Source organism: Etheostoma spectabile, chromosome 1 (assembly GCF_008692095.1).
Source record: "Etheostoma spectabile isolate EspeVRDwgs_2016 chromosome 1, UIUC_Espe_1.0, whole genome shotgun sequence".
Lineage (NCBI taxonomy): Eukaryota > Metazoa > Chordata > Actinopteri > Perciformes > Percidae > Etheostoma > Etheostoma spectabile.
The window spans coordinates 20,608,061-20,625,438 of NC_045733.1; the positions used below are offsets into that span (position 1 = coordinate 20,608,061).

The window sequence follows — 17,378 nt, forward strand, 5'->3', positions numbered from 1 at the left end:
AAGTCTCTGCAAGCTGATTTGAATATCATACTGACATTTATTGAAACAAAGGCTGGCTGCAAAACAGGAGATCCCATGTTCAGCCAAAGGTAAGGACTATAGGTTGACTCACAGCAGCTGTGCAGAGGGGGTCCAACGAAACCACCTGGACTGGTGTTTCCCCTTTCAGGGTGAAGCCCAGGTCTCGGTCTTTAGGGCAAAGATGTATTGTCCGTGGGGCTGTCCACCGCTGCTTGGCTGAGAAGACTGACAGAGGGCCCTGAGTGGAGACAGTGGGGGAATGCTGGGGTCAATATGGCTTCTTTTTTTTAACTTAAGTGGCTAATATCCTCTCCTTTAAGAGTTTTAGAACTCAAAGATTTGGTGACAGCCTGGGGGAAACTGAAAATACAGAAAAATAATCTTTTTTTTGTGTCCTTACATGCTAGTTAAACATGATAAGTCCACATCGGTATACTGTTAGTACATCTGTACATATACTATGTACACCCAGGGGGTACACAAAAGGCATGTGGCCACTGAGTATATATTGAAATGATCAATCCCTCTTAAACCAAAGTGAAAAAGTCAAAGTACTTTTATTGGTCTCCCTAAGGAGAAATTTGCATTGGACACTGAGCAACTTAGCTGCAAGAGTTACAGACACAACGACAGCACAGGGTTAAAAAACAATTAAAAAATAAATATACAGTCAACATATGGGCTACTCGAGGGCCTGTGCAAATAGCAGATTTATTATTTCCTATACTAAATAAGATAAAACTTATTAAAAAAAAACAAAAAACAGTCACATTTCCTTTTGAAAAGACACACAATCCTTATCCCATACTGAACATGTCACTTATGTCTACTTCAATGTTGGGATGTATGATAATATACTGTATGTGTATATTAAGATTAATATTTTTTTTTTTTACACACGCACCACACACACACACACACACACACACAAACACACAATGAGTGTGAACAATATACAATACAAATAAAACCGTTATAATGGAAAAATAGGTACCATTTTGTAACTATTTTAACAAAACAACTTACATGACACAAGTATGGCTGCAATTACCATGTCATTCTAATTATTCATTAATCTGATTTGAGTCTTGTTGCTGCGGAGACTGTTAATGAAGAGACAGGTTGGATTTTACAACAGGAACCTAAGAGGTACTTATTCACGGACACTGCTTACACCTGATGTCTGTCCTTTCCAGTCATTTGCTTCTACGGTTGTTTGTCTTGAAATTGAAAATTGAAATACATGACTCATAATTGAATGCCTCTTTAAGTCAGAGGACATATACAGAAGATTCCAGTTCCAATGACAGCGGATGCCAGTCCCCCCCTCCCAGTCACCACAATGAAAATCCAGCCAGGGTCAGAGCACCTCTGTCCATGGTTAGTGTTAGTTTTGCATTTGTTAATATAGATGAAAGTCCAGGAGGCTTTGGGAACAAAATAGGACTTTGGATTGCCTGCTGCTAAAATGTGCCAAAGCTTCCAGGAGACTCACCTTGGTTGGTTGTATTCAGAAATAACAGAAAATACACTCTGGGTGTAAAAATAAATACACTTGCAATATCTAAAACACAAGTCCAGAGCCATTTCATGTAACTTGATGAATAAACCAACCATCATTTATAGAAAAAAACAGCAATGTGAGTGGAAGAATATTAGTACCCACATACCAGCCTCTGGAAGAAGTCTGTGACTTTCACCTTTGTGGTTGCAGGAACCTCCATCTCTGCTTTGTGCTCTGTTTTAGCTTTGGAAGGGAGAAAAACAAAGCTGTCGTCATACAATGTTCAGTGTCATTACCACATTTCAACTGTCACCCTGTAGAGAGGCAGGCAGGGAGCAGTGTAAACATTACATCATCTGTCCCTGAAAATAAATGTCACTTATCACAGCTGAATGCAGCAGGTGTGGTACACGACCCTGCAGCCTTTTTACGAACAGTTCCCTGAGAGACAAAGCTCACAAATGAACACATTGGTTCTGCTTGACATGAGTGTCATTAGTGGAGTGTTTGTTGTGGTGACACTAAGGTGACTGGTTAGTTTCCATGTCGACCACAGGAAGAATAGCTGTCACCTAAGAGACTTAAATAAACATTGCGATTGTTCCAATTGTTGTCTTCACTATAAAACAAGTAAGACTCACAGATGATGTCTGGGGCCTCCGTGTAGTCCGCAAACTCTTCCTCATCTTCATATTCACTGCACTTGTTGAGCGAGCGCTGGTGGCTGGCTTTTAAAATCTCCTGCAGGGCCTCCAGCTTGTTTAAGTGCTGGCACAAACCAAAGATCCTTAGAGCCTCCTCATGACCCAGTATGGCCCGACGAATGTGTGCTTTACCTGGGGAGAGGATGGAGAATTTGCCATGGGACCGATAAGGAGAAGTGGGTAGCAAAGAAGAGGAGTGAATGGAAAATGAAGAGAAAAGGAGATGTGCTCAGCCTAAAGTGCTCGCTCTTACCAATGCGTTCACGTTCATCTTTCTTTTTCAGGATGTCGAGAGGAGAACGTCCCTCAGGAAGGCGATCATAGACCTGTGACAAGGTCTTCTCCTGCTGGTCCTCATCGTCGCTGAGACTCACTAAACACACAGGCCGCAAAAAGAATCGGTGTTAACAGAATTGAATGTTGTGTAACACCCAGATTGAGGTGAATGATAAAAACAAAGGGCTAACACGGGATGCCATGATTGCTTTAATTGTAGGAAATATGAATTTGAATTGAATTTGAGGTAGACAGGACATTGGATATAGATGAATCAGTGTGCAAAGCATACATACATTGTTGCACACTTTACACTGTCTTCTCATTTCCTTCATCTCCTGGTTCACAGGATTTAAAAAGGTAAATTTAAAGCATCTGAACTTTTGTAGGCTTCCTCTGGCTAGTCTGCATCTAAGCAATGGCATAAAGTTCTAGTGTTTGCAGTTGATCCGTGTACTAAAGCAATCTTCCTTCTGTCCTGTTTTTGTGTCCTATCTCTGCAGTCCTGTGGTTAATTGCTTTATTCTCCTGATTCACAGGAATCTGCTAATGAGCTGCCAAACTCAAAGCTGCTTCGCTCTGTTGTTCCTCTTTTCAGTCCTGCCCCATTCATAGCACTGGCTGAAACTATAACATCATAATATCCATGGAGAACTTGACATAATCTCCTGTATTTTTATTTTCCTTTTTTAAATTTTCAGTTTGTTTTTATCTCCCCTAAATTGTAATTTTAACGTGTAGTAAGAATGAAAAAGGATAAAAACAAGACCACAACAACCTCAGCCACTGGTGCTGGCTCTCTCACTTGCTCTCTGCCACTTGATTATGCAGGCAGCATTAAGAGGCTACGTAACTTTAATCCCCCAGCAGTCTACAGCACATCCACTCAATTACGCTCATTCCAACCATCTCTTTTTTTTCTTCATTCTCACTCTATGCCCATCCTGCCAGTTTCTGGAAAGTTGGCCTCTCTTTACCACTGGTTGAGTGTGTGGGTCTTTCTAAATAGCTGTTGTGCAATAGCATTGTAGCACTGTAGTTGAGTCCAGCCATCTGACATTGACTACCCAGAAAGATCCGGTTTCAAAACAGACAGGCTAATACCATACCGAGTGAGGGGTGGAGGTTGTTAATCATAAGAATAAAACTTTGCTGATAAACTCTACCTGTGTTGTTGTTAGAAGAGCTAATTGACTGGTGTTAATTTTGCCACTACAAAAATACTACAAATACTACTACTACTACTACTACTACTACTACTGACAGTAGTGCTTTTCATAAGCGTGAAAAAATAGCTTGCATGCTTATGTAATAGAGCTTGAATCTAAAATAACTAGCAAATAGATTTTTTTTTTCTCTTCTGATTTTCTATAAATTCAGAATTTTGTTAAACCATGCTCTGGCATCCCTTAAACACATGTGTGTGAAAATTATTAAAATGTCTCATCTCTCAGTTATTCTTACACTGGTGGTCCAGGAGCGCTGAGGCTGCAAAGTAATGTGCCATGGAGCTATAGTGGTTGGTTTTGACTTGCGACATGGTGGACCAGAAGAACGGGACATTGTCTTTGATTGGCGTCTGGATCATGGACTGATGGAGTTGGTCGTAGATTTCTGAGACCTGGCAGGAAAAGAAGGATAGAGTTACTGGTAGCACATGAGAAGCTCTGATCTGGATACAATTGCTGATAGAAGTAAGGAATTGGACTGTGGCAACATTATTACTTTACATTCACTTTACCTACAGTATACCCTACTAAGTCCACAGCGAAAGAAAGAATACTGTGCCTAAATAATGTCAGGAGTGTGTGTTTTTGCGGATATTTACCTTTGCAGCCTCCTGGGCCATTTTCATCAGGGAAGAGAACTGGTTTCGGATCCCAGGCAGTGCAGTCTTCTCAAACAGGCACTCCTGAGCCTGAGCAAGCATCATCCGAATCAACATACTGAGCATGGCTGGGCTCATGTCGTAGCTGGGAGTGTGGGTGTGTGTCTCTTTCAGGTGGTTCAGGATACCTGGGTGAGAATGAGCGATCAGCACAGCTTGAAACCTAACTATTCCAACAACAATAATAACAATAATAATTTAGGTCAGTTGGGAGGCACTGTGCCAAAAAACAATGGTAAAAGAAGAAAGGCTTCTTCTTATTCTGTACCTTAGTCTTTCTAGTCTTGTAATCTGAATAAAGTTCTTTTGGTCAGTTATTTAAGAGACAAGCATGTGACCCTGGATAATCAAGATCCTATTTAGCTTTGTGATAACAAAAACAATTTGATTTATGGGATTTGATTAATGCAGACTAAGATATTGTTTTGTATTTTGTTTGTAAATCCATTTTATTGACCATAGGAAATTCATTATTTTTTCTCTCTTTCTCATGTCCACAGTGAACCCCTCGAGTTTGGGTCTTGTGTGTGAATGGGAGCTGAATGGGGAAAAGACAGAAATAGATTGTATCCTTATATTCTGTCTAGCCATATATAGGTGTTAAACTCAGATTGGACAGATAGTCTAGCTAGCTGTCTGGATTTACCCTGCAGAGATCTGAGGACCAGGTAACCATAGTCCTCAGATTGGACAGATAGTCTAGCTAGCTGTCTGGATTTACCCTGCAGAGATCTGAGGACCAGGTAACCATAGTCCTCAGATTGGACAGATAGTCTAGCTAGCTGTCTGGATTTACCCTGCAGAGATCTGAGGACCAGGTAACCATAGTCCTCAGATTGGACAGATAGTCTAGCTAGCTGTCTGGATTTACCCTGCAGAGATCTGAAGACCAGGTAACCATAGTCCTCAGATTGGACAGATAGTCTAGCTAGCTGTCTGGATTTACCCTGCAGAGATCTGAGGACCAGGTAACCATAGTCCTCGGACTGGACAGATAGTCTAGCTAGCTGTCTGGATTTACCCTGCAGAGATCTGAGGACCAGGTAACCATAGTCCTCAGATTGGACAGATAGTCTAGCTAGCTGTCTGGATTTACCCTGCAGAGATCTGAGGACCAGGTAACCATAGTCCTCAGATTGGACAGATAGTCTAGCTAGCTGTCTGGATTTACCCTGCAGAGATCTGAGGACCAGGTAACCATAGTCCTCAGACTGGACAGATAGTCTAGCTAGCTGTCTGGATTTACCCTGCAGAGATCTGAGGACCAGGTAACCATAGTCCTCAGATTGGACAGATAGTCTAGCTAGCTGTCTGGATTTACCCTGCAGAGACCTGAGGACCAGGTAACCATAGTCCTCATATATTAGTTTAGACGGCCAACACAAAGGTAGCCCAAGGCAACAGATATCCAGCCTAAATGAGTGAAATCCAGCGGATTTTCCCGGCTGCAACGGAGCAATCCCGGAAGTGGAACGTCAAGGATATAGACTATTCTGACAGTGGTAGTTAGTAATATTAGTAGTAGTTTTGGGCAACAGTGAATATTTATGCAAAACTCAAACAGTCCATTTGGGAGAGGCATATAGTTTGCGGGTCCACAGAATGACTTCAGCGTGCTGGTACATTCTCTTTGTCTGAGCATCTACTTCTTCCTTTCCTAAGGTCTGTTGATGTTACTACAGCATCCATTGCTAGCACTGAGATCAACGTCAATGTTCTTCTTTAAAGTTGAGCCAAGACGCAAACCTTCCTAAATTACTTTTTTATGTTCGATGGAAGCAATAAGACCATCTGCATTCCAACTCAGAGTGCTTCCCTCTTATTTTACAGATTAATAACCCAGCAGCAGAGAGATGTAGACAACTTAATAACAGAGCACTGTCTTGCTAGTCTTCATATAAGGTTCTGCCATTGTTGGCTGGCTCCTCCCATTCTTGAAACCTCCTCGTGTCCCTGGCCAGAGGGCACTGCAGCAGCCCTGCTACAGAAAGCATCCCTGCATTTCACCTCCCAGCTTAGTTTATTGCTGGCTCTTTATACTGGTGACAATGTTACTCACAACATAATTGTTTAACTTAGTACAAGCCTAAATTATAGCCATCAAAGCAACAAAACCAAAGCTGTGGCCTGTTCAGAACTGTAATTATAGTGCAATACTCATGCTGCCAAGTCATAATTTTTTCAAGACTTGTCTTAGCTTCCTGAAACCTCAGTGGGTTGGCAAACCAGTTCATATGATGGGTGCTTCTCTGGACCTTAGCCACATGACAAGAAGCCAGAGAAACATTAAGAGCATTCATTCTCCGTCATGGTGCAGAAGTCAGAGGGTGGAGGCTGGCACATACTCTGAAAATAAGTATTTGTGCATTTTTTTCTGAACAGTGCGTGTGAAGGTCATTAGGAAGTGTCGGCAACATTTCTAGTTTGAATAAACCACTACACCTGGCTATTTTGTGGCTGTGATGGGCTGTTTTACATGTTGAGACAATGTTGATGTCAGTGTTTTTCCTGGTGAGAGAGTAGGTGACTGGTTAAACCAGTTTATGACTCCTATCTGTTCCTACCTGAACTTTTCTGGAAGGAAGAGATGGCCTCCTCCAGGCCAGCTATTGTCTGTCGGTCACTACGGGTACCAATCTGAGAGTAGAGGGCGGCCATGTTGAAGAGGACACTGGCTTTCTCCAGTGAGAGGTTCTGTTGGCATAGGGGCACTCCTGTAAAAGAGTCGTACCTGAAGGAAAGAAGTATATACAGTCAAGTGACATAATAAAAGGAATGTGATCAGACATGGATGCCTCATACACAATCTCTATTGAACTTAGGCTAGAATGGGCATCAGATGTACTGATGCAGTGATCAAGCCATGATGTAGTGTGCCAGGCCTCACTTATATAAGAGTAGCTATCTGCAGGTAAGAGCATTTGGCTGGATAATATAAAATTATTATCATCACAGAACTGTAGCAAATGCCTAGCAAATAACGAACTCTTGTCTGAAATATCAGCATTCATATCTCCCACCACATAAACACTACTGGAATGGTTATCAGAAATAAAAGAGTTAATGAAAGCCAGTCTATTAAAGTATTCATCTTCATTTTGATGTGACTCATATGGTGTGTATACATTCAGGATAGTAAACATCTTATTGTTAATAGATATCTGGACAGCAATACACCAGAAAAATAACCACAAAGTGCCTTATTGAGAATAAATTATGTAATAAAAGCCCAAAAGATAAACAATGTAAGATATACATCTAGTAATATAGAATATGGGATTTGGACTAAAAAGCATGTTCTCTGTAGGAATTAAACAGGTACATTTACAGCCAGAATAATAGCCTGTTTGCCACAATGTGTTGTAACTTACTTAAAATGTGCAATATGTAATATATTTACCTTACTAAATACAAAAATGATTACAATATGTCATCAGATATTAAGTTAACATGCTAAGCTGAAATATTATCTTTTCTGACACCAATGTTAAAACCAGTATTTTCTCCTTTGAGATTTCCGTTCCGTGACAGAATGTCTGTTTGTGTTTTGGCGTGTGTGGCCGGTCTGACGGCCGGCCGGGTTGCCACATGGTCTGTAAAAACACAAACCCAGCACGCTACAGCTGTAGGACAGGCAACAAACAAACAACGGGATCAGTGGAGATAGATTCTACCCAACCTAAAAAAAAAAAACTCATTTTAACATTTGTGTTAAGATTTGTGCAGCCTGTGGGAATAAGAAGTAATGTCTAGCAACATTAATGCTGTGTTCTTAACCTGGCAACTTTCATAAACTTAGAGTCTGGGGAGAAGGGGGGCAAGCGAGACAACTCTGGCCGGTATTTTGAATTTGGACTGGAGTATCTACTTTAAACGCTAGCTGTCAGTATTACATATCGGACCTTTAAAGGTTGAGGGTTTAGTCCTTTAAGCTAATCTCCCTCTATCTGCTGCATGAATGAATGCAGTGTATTTAGTATGGAGTCAGCAGGGGTCAGATGCTCTTCAGACACTTTAAGCTCAAAGGCTTCGGGAAAACCGTGGTGTAAGGGCTCCAGGCAGTTACAGTAAAGAGCAAGATACCTTTCTTTATAATATTATTTGTTTCATCACTGCTGTAACCTCACCTGTTTACCTTCTGTCTCAAGGAATGTACTAATATTAATATTTATGTTATGCGTTTTGTAAACAATTGCATTTGTTCTATTTTTTCAATTTTTTTTTAACAATATCCTATGAATAATTTCATAAAGTACATTTGGAAAATAATTATTTATTATAATTTTTAATTTGTACCAATTAGTAGAAAAAATGGGTGTGTACCAGGTAAAGAAGATGCCAGTCTGGCGGGATGGGGAGAAGAACCGGCTCTCCATCAGAGGGAGATGGCTGAAGTATTTCGCCAGCAGTTCCACCCCAGCCTCATCTCGACTTGGCGTTCTGCAAGCCTAGGACATGAAAGGAAAGAGATCTGATACTGGCTGTAATAATGGAGAACCTCTTGTAGTGAAGATGCACAGCGCGGTTGTTAGAGGCAAGCTCAGGAATAAAACTAAAACTACCTGCATGGCTAGAGCGCACTAGACATGAGGGACAAAATATGTTTTGTGATAGGGGTGCAAACAAACCCTCCAACTCACTGAGGATTTCATAGTGCTTTGTGTGGTAGTAAACTGTGTGGATGTTGAGTTATTGTTATTATTATTTAACATGTAATGTGTGTGAACACTACCTGTCGCAGGTCTATCAGGTCAGCAATCTCATCTCGAAGCTGTTCCCGTCTTCACTGTAGTGCTCCAAGATAAAGTCCTGTCAGGACCAAAACAACAGTTAAACATTGAAATACAACATTATTCAGGCCAGTTGCTGGGGAGTGCTCTGGGGCTTAGGCCTCTCTTGCAACTAATCCACTCCGTCACATCATTCTTAACTGTCCACAGAAATCATGTCCCCAGCAGGGCTGCTGTGAGCTATCACTCTGTCAGAGGCGGCCAGAGGTAGAACACCTAATTAAAGTCAATAATTAGAGCAGACCTAACGTACTCACTTGCCACAAACCTGAACAGGATGCAAAGCACTGTAAGAATGCCGCAGTAGAACACTGCTACATGATAACTACTAGTCTCCATCACTAACCTTCTTTGGATAACAGACAAATATTTTTATGGTCGGATGATTTATCGTTTCTCAATGCATGAACGGCAAACCTAATGTAGAAGCAGGGCGCGGACAATGTGACCCAAATACTAAATGAAAGGAGACTTTAATGTCGCAGCAATTAAAAAACACTTCCTGTCAATGTGGGTCATATTTGTTGCATGCACATTAGCAGTATTCGTAACCTTATGAATGAATATTCTGTCTTTATGTTTTGGTTAGTTAGTTTGCTATTCCTCCTTGTCCATAAAGTCTGCGTTTATGCTTGATTGAGGCGAGAGACAATCCTGTGACCTCTTTGGAGCTCAGTGACATGCCAGTTGTGTGCTATCTTAATATCCACACATCTGAATGTGCCTTCAAGTTATGGTAAAACCCAACATCACGTTACATACATTACGTTTTACATTACGTATGTCTTTGCACCAAAATTTAGTTAAACAATATATGCTAATATAATAGTATACTTTGTTATTTTACTGTTTTACTGCTGACTTTTACATTACTTTGAGTGACATGAAAGGCGCACATAAACAAAATAAATGATGATTATTTTTGTATTATTAAACTATTGCTGTCAACACGCCTGCATTACAAATAGAAAATTCTGAATGTCACCTATTTATACACATCTGCTATAATAAAGGGTGGGGTGGTGCTCTAGTTGTTGCTCCTATACCTTGAACAGAGTGGAAAAGTCAATGTCTTTTGTCTCCTTTAGACCCAGAGCAATGAGGGGGATGTTGGCTGTCTCCCTGTAAACAAAAGAGAAAGACAGAAATAGAGATTTCATGATTAGTCATTTTACTAAGGAAATATAGTTATGTAAAGTTTCTCATTGACATGTTGGCATCAAGTACAATACCTGTGTAAATGCTGACAAAACATGGCACAGCAGGACGTTACATGCAAAAGGACAATGCAGTTCTTATCTTAATGTGATTAATGTACGCAAGGCCAAACAGAAAAGCACTGATACATTTGTAGGTTAGCAAAGCAGGCTCTAAAGGTGTGGTACAAGATATCAAAGAACAATAAACTCCCTTTGACAACAGACCAAGCCTTGTTAGGGATATCAAGACAATAACACTGACTATTGGTAAATAATAATATGTACAGTGCCAGGAACAGATTGATCCCACCAGGGACAGCTTTGCTACATTAGAAAGTTATAATTTTAGTGTAATCTATAGTGTAGTTTCATAGAGGGGAAGTCAGGATAAGGCAGATGGTGCTTTAAGCACAAGCTGTAGGCGTTAGGACTTAAAAGGTGAATGAGGCCCCCACTTCTCCTCGTATCGTACAGCCTTGTATCTCTCGTTGATAAATCATTCGGGATTTGCAGCCCTGCTTTAGTAATAATAACCATTCCTTCCTCTATCCTCTGTTATAGAGGCTCTTTAACTTCTATTATTTTTAAGCCACCAAAAAGTGAAAGGAGGCCATAAAACAGCAGATTAACCTTCCCTTCTGATCTCAGCTCTGATCTCAAGGGTTTGTTTGAGTTTTTCTGGGTGTATGAACTCTGGAGTTGCTCGCTGCTGACAGATGGAAAGCAGGTTCAGCTTGTTATCAGAGCAGAGGATTTAGAACCTGACAGATACCTGCTGCTGCTGATCATCAGTCTAAACCCCAAACCTCCCCCTACTGAAAGCAGTAGGATGAGGTATTACTAAATAAATTCCCAATTTTTTTCTTTTTTTAAAACAAGCTTGGGCTGCTTCGGATTTGCTATGCATTTTATAATCCTTAACAACTTCCAATCAGGGCAACACTAGCACAAACTTCAGTTCCAACATGAACAAGTCACCATGGTGTTGTCATCCAAAACCTATTTTAATGAGGGTTCTTTCCATCGAAGGGATCAGAGAGTCGGTACAGCCTTTTCATTGCACAAGATGCTGAAACCACAAGATTTGGAATAACAACTCCTCACAATCATTCATCACTTGATGATAAGGCAGCATGCCTCTGGTAAACTGGCTCTGTGAATCACAGAAAACCTAATTCATCAGTAACACTGAGAGAGCAGATAGAGGCTGCAGTGTAATCCATCAGTACTTGTAGATGAGATCACTCCAGTCTATTCTCTAGTTTGGCAGAGGGAGGGGCGTGGGGGCTGCGGATATCTGTTCTGCAGAGAATCTGAATGTTAAAAGCCTCTCAGAAGCTCACTCCCTACACACACGCATGCATGCACACACGCATGCATGACATGCACGCATAGTGTAAGTGCCTGTGCACGTAGTGTAAGTGCCAGTGCACATAGAGTAAGTGCCAGTGTGCAAGACATGGAACAGATGACCTTTGCACAGCAGTCAAGCAAAGCTGTGGTTTTAGCCACAGAGAGCCCAACAACTTAAACCCTTTACTACATATCAAAACTATCCTGTGCAGCAAATTCACTACATAGGCCTGCACTAAACATCCTTTTAGTTTGTTACATAGTAAACTGATATGATTCAGGTCTTGTTCTGTGTAAGTTAGTCCCGCTAGATAATAAGTGAGAAATGGGAGTCTGTTTTCAAATAATAGTTATGAAAGGGAAGTACCCGTATTGGACCCGTAATGTCCGTTGATTAAATATGAAGCTAGAGCCAGTTGTGGTCTGCTTTGCACCTAGTTATTGTTTTACCCCGTCTACTTATCAGCAAAGTCAATGAAGCATCCTGTAGTGCTGATATCTTTATCTTTTCCTTTGTCATCACTTTAGCTATGCTGATTCAGAAGGTCTGTAACTACGTTCAGTGTGTTGTTCAGAGAAGAACATTTCCCAGAGGAACTGAACAAACCTGAATGAATAAGAGTTAATGATAAGATTATCATACATACTGTGAGTAGCTGCAACATTTTCATGGGGTGGGTTAAGGAGGTCACTAAACATCATGTACAGCACATATACTGAACCAGTCACATACACATCCTTTGTTATGCATTACCTCATACAAAAACCAGCTAAATCTGGTGTGAGTGAGAAATAACCGCAGGGATGCTATTCAGATGAGGGTGGGAATGGTAGGAAAAGCCTAGAAAGGCAAAGAGGTTTTTTTTTATTTCCATACTTAGGACTGAGGTTGTATTTCATGCTGAGCGGAGGGGGCTGACTCTCCATCATGGCTGTACAGCAACATCCCACTCAAACACCTGCTCAGACTTTGTCAACATATCCAATATTCCTGTGCACATTACCTATTTTTTGTAGATCTGGTGGTGTGAATGTGAGGATGCAAACACTTTGGACAAGTTTAATTTTCTTTTCAAACAGACACAGTTGGACAGCTGATGGAAGCTTCACAACAAATTCTTTATTGCCGTCAGTTCATCATTTATACAACCAAAGTGTTTTCTTTAAGTAAGTCTTGCATTGCCAGACCTTCCTCCACAGCACTGCTTAGGAAGGTCTGACTAGTCCACACAACATTCTGGGATAGTCGAAGAACGTGCTCTGGTTTATTGGCATTTCTTTAAACCGATCACAATTGACATGTGCGGCCCTAAGCGCCGGACAGAGCACTGTGCCTCTAGGGAAGGAACTTGTTTTGGTGGAACGTGTGAACGTTCAAAGAGAAAACTCAGATTGGACAGATAGTTTAGCTAGCTGTCTGGATTTACCCTGCAGAAATCTGAGGAGCAGTTTAGAAAGCAAACACATAGAAATTGGAAGGTGAGGGACATCCAGCAGGAAATTATGGACATCCGAGGGAACCTCTGGCGACAACGTAACAATACCATAGATGAAATGTCATTGATATAGAATGCTCTAAGTCAACCGAGCTTGGCTCGTCTTTTAAAGAAAGACAACACCAGTGCCTCTCGCTGTCACACACACCCATACCCATACATCATCACCCACTGAGAGAAGCTTCGGACAAGATGCTTATCTCAATTTGCATAGAAGTGTAGCCCATAGTTTCCTTGTTGCTTTGTGCATTGACAAAAACCAGCTGGTCCAGTTTGACAACAAAAAACTCTTGCACTTTGTCTTCACATCTCACTCTTCCTCCACACATCAATTATCTCTGCTACTCTGTCATCAAGTGGCTTTCATCTGAAAGAGTGCATGATGACTTAACCACAGAGTATGAGAGCCAGAGCAGTCTCCTGGCCGCCAATCAACACTGTGTCTGAATGAAGAGTACTGTGATGTTGAGATCTCCAAATTGAGGACATATTTTCATACGGAGATCATTCTACCCAGTCCTCATTTTTTGCAGGTTTGGGAAATTAAAAATTAGGATCAGAATAAATTTAAGGAGGTAAGGTTCAAATTGTACAGAATACTGAAGAGCTTGGGTCAGTGGTGTCCTTATTATTATATGAGGACTCGTGCCTAAGTCATTTGTGTCTGCACGGGAAAGAACCAGCTGCTGTGCGTGTATTTTAACATGCAATCCATTTAATAGCCTCATCACAGACAGTTAACATGAAATTAAGCCTTAAATTAATCTGAACAACGGTCAGTAATTACCTTTTGTTGCCTGCCGATGTATTGCAACTGACAACAAAACCAAAGTTTTTTTATTGATGAAGTCATCAATTTTAACTAATTTTTAACAAACACAACACAAAATAGCTGTGTGGCAAACAAACAAGCCCACAAAATAAGTTGGTCTTATTTTCTTAGTTGAATTTGATCTTCATTTAACAAATGCCCTAAAAAATCTGTATGTTAGCGTAGACAACTTTGTACTGCTAAAACTTCATATTTCCTCCTTTTTGTGAAGATACTGGTCACTTAGAAGTAGTTAACACTTGTACTAGCTGTGGCAGTAGTAGAATTAGTAATGTATAAGATGAAGAGCAGGACTATTTGGACTTACTGGGTGTTCTGGTAGACCTCCACTGAGCTGTTGAGTCCTTCAAGCCGTCCCATCAGTAGCTGTAGGTTGGAGTTAACATAGCTCAACTCCAACAGAACCATCTCTTTGACCTTGTTGTTAGGTGTAGCCCTGCACACAGGGCAGATTGAAGGAAAACGAAAAATGAAAAGACATAAAAAGTGAGACAAAAAGGTCAGGAAACGTTTAAAATAATAAAAAAAAAATTTACAACCTTGCTGTTTTAAAAAGAAACGGGTAATCGTGGGCCCCCCCGGGTAATTTTCCGGGACCCCCGACCTCTCAAACTCCGTCCCTTTGATTTCCCTCCACCCAAAAAAACGCTGAACCATGGTAAAAATCATTGTTTTAAATCAAATCCATCAAAAACCAAATGTTATCACACAAAAGACCAATATTTTTCAACATGCTACCATTTAAGAGGGGGGAAGTCAAGGTCGGCCTTAAATATTTTGTTTGTACTTTTTTACTGTACTTTAGGGAAACCAAAACAAAAATTGTCAGTATCCTTTTTGCGTTGAGTAGGAAGCTTAGAGCAAAACGGGTAATGTGGGTGTGTGGTGTGTTGGTGTTTTGCCCAAGGGTTACGGGGGGCTCTCAAGTTTTTTTTTCGCCAATAAAAAAGTTTGTAATTGGTTTTTGTTTGTGTGTTTTGTGTTGTGTGGGTGTTTGTGTGGGGGTTGGTGTGTGTGTCACTTAAAAGAAAAGTGCTGGATTTTTGAAATGCAGAATTTATGATCTTGTTTTTTGTAAAAAACGCAAACTACAATTTCATTATCCAGAAGGAACAACAAACACAGTGGGCCCCAATTTACCTTATCTCTTTTTACGGGGAAACATAAAACTTCTCGGTCAGTCATAAATAATTGGGAAAAAACCCCCCAAACCCTTCTAAATGTTTGTCGTGTCATCTTCTCCTCCCTTTTCTCTACCCTTAAATTTTAAAGCATTCTTAACAAAAAGGTGGTTTCAAAAAACGCTGCAGACAGGACACAATAACAAACACTTAACTGAAGGGTAAAAGTAAAGAGATAAACTAGTTTTTAACCAACATGTTTTTTATGATGAATTATTTTCTTCCCTTTGAAACATTGCCCTAAATTTCTAAAAGTTACAACTTCAACAAAGTTTTTACAATTAAAAGGGAAAAAACAAGACCAAAAAATAAACGTGACCTTGCAAGGTGTTTCTTAAAAACCTTTTTCATCAAAGGGTCCCCTGCGGGGTAAAAAAAATAATAAATATATTTTTATATGATATAAACTGGCTCACTCTGCTTTGGTCCCTTTATTCTCTCTTAAATTTCTGACGTAGTTCCCCCCCCCCCCAACACATTGGAAACCGGCGACCCCCTCTTAACTTGCGCCACCCACTACAAATGGTTTGGGCCCCTGAAGGATTTTTTGGGAGGTTTGGGCCTGGGGAAAACGGGTAAGGTTTTTGGCGGATAGGCCAGCTCGCCAGCCCGAGGGCCTTATTAAACTAATTTAATACCCAAAAACTCCCCAAGCGTGGAATGTACGTAAACCAGTAAGTGTGGTTTTACTGAAGTTTACCAATCCCTTTCTGGAAAAGCTTTTTTTATGTTTTTTGGGGATTGACAGGTATGTATTTTTCCTTTGGACCTTTAATCTGAAAAAAAATATCTGGTACTGATAAAGATTGGGGTTGACTGAAATTTTCTCTCTATTCCAAAAAACTTAGTGTGGGGCCCCAAAATACAAGGGTGACCCTGGCCCGGCCCACAAAACCCTGTTGCAAGAGAAAAGAAAAGGGAGAAGAGAAGAGCTGGGCAGACAATGTACCTTTAGATGGAAGCGACAAAAAAAAAAAAAGTGAGGATAAGGGTGGGAACAATGAAAAAAAAACAACAACACACACACACACCCCAAAACACCCACAACACCACCCACCCCACAACACACACAACAACACCCCACACACACACACGCCACACACCACACACACACACACACACACACACACACACACACACACACACACACACACACACACCACAGCACAACACACCCACCACACACACAACACACACAACACACCACACACATACCCTTGTTTTGTTACTCGTGGATCCAATGACAGGCAGCACCTGAAATGGGATCCACCCTTTCTAGAGGGCACTCGAAACTCATTTTATAACTGCGAATTTTTTTAATTTTTTGTAAACACAAAAATTACTTTAAACATCACATCACCTCCCAATAGTTTTAGACCTGCATTTTTTGTTCGGCCGCCCTGGGGCGAACCTGAACTTTTGTCCGTCCTGGGGACCAATCATGTTATGTGACCATTTGGCAACCATCAACAGCACTGTTTGGCACTGGCACAAATCATGACAAGTATTTGTTGAGAACCCCCGTTAAAGTAGATTCTTTTCATATCCAAACTTTAAACCAAGCTTGATTTCACTTGTATACTTTTTTTACTGTCTGTTGTACCAGTTCCATTGAACCATATCAAGATTAAATCATTTTTAAATGAAATACGGTTGTCATCAATCTCCGTGACCAACCCAATACCTGCTTTACAAAGGTGCTTTTTTACTGTATGTTTTTTAACATATTTTCCAAAATCTGTCAAACACCTTTGCATTTATTTACGTTTTTATTAACCCATTCATCCTACAAGAACTTCCTTCTGCCTCTAATTTAACTTTACAAGAAGCTAAACTTTGGACAGCCCATAATCTGGTGAAGGACCTGAGCCGGGTTTGTTGTCTGTATTAAGACTTCACCAAAGCTCTTACAAGAGATCATGTGATGAGTTACAAACTCGTCTTATACCAACACGTTTTTTGTGTTGGTACTGCACTTCTTGCATTGTTGTACTTATTTTTGATTTATGTATTTTTGGAACCAAGCTACCGACATCTTTCTGCTACTAGTCTCCTCACTGAGCCAACTGTCTCTTTTCCTCTGCTTCTCTGGACCGATCTGGTCCAGATATCCCCGAGTTGGTAGTATCAGCAC

General features: G+C 40.6%; 1 protein-coding gene across 1 annotated transcript in view; it reads right to left on the minus strand.

Moving 5' to 3' along the window:
• The window catches only part of rhpn2 (rhophilin, Rho GTPase binding protein 2), a 41,102-nt gene that overhangs the window by 2,097 nt on the left and 21,627 nt on the right, over positions 1-17,378 (minus strand). The window contains 12 exon segments of the mRNA XM_032521688.1: positions 113-259; positions 1,692-1,768; positions 2,167-2,361; positions 2,483-2,602; positions 3,970-4,126; positions 4,334-4,521; positions 6,958-7,124; positions 8,717-8,841; positions 9,126-9,160; positions 9,163-9,202; positions 10,230-10,305; positions 14,371-14,499. Coding sequence (XP_032377579.1) covers positions 113-259; positions 1,692-1,768; positions 2,167-2,361; positions 2,483-2,602; positions 3,970-4,126; positions 4,334-4,521; positions 6,958-7,124; positions 8,717-8,841; positions 9,126-9,160; positions 9,163-9,202; positions 10,230-10,305; positions 14,371-14,499 — 1,456 coding nt within the window.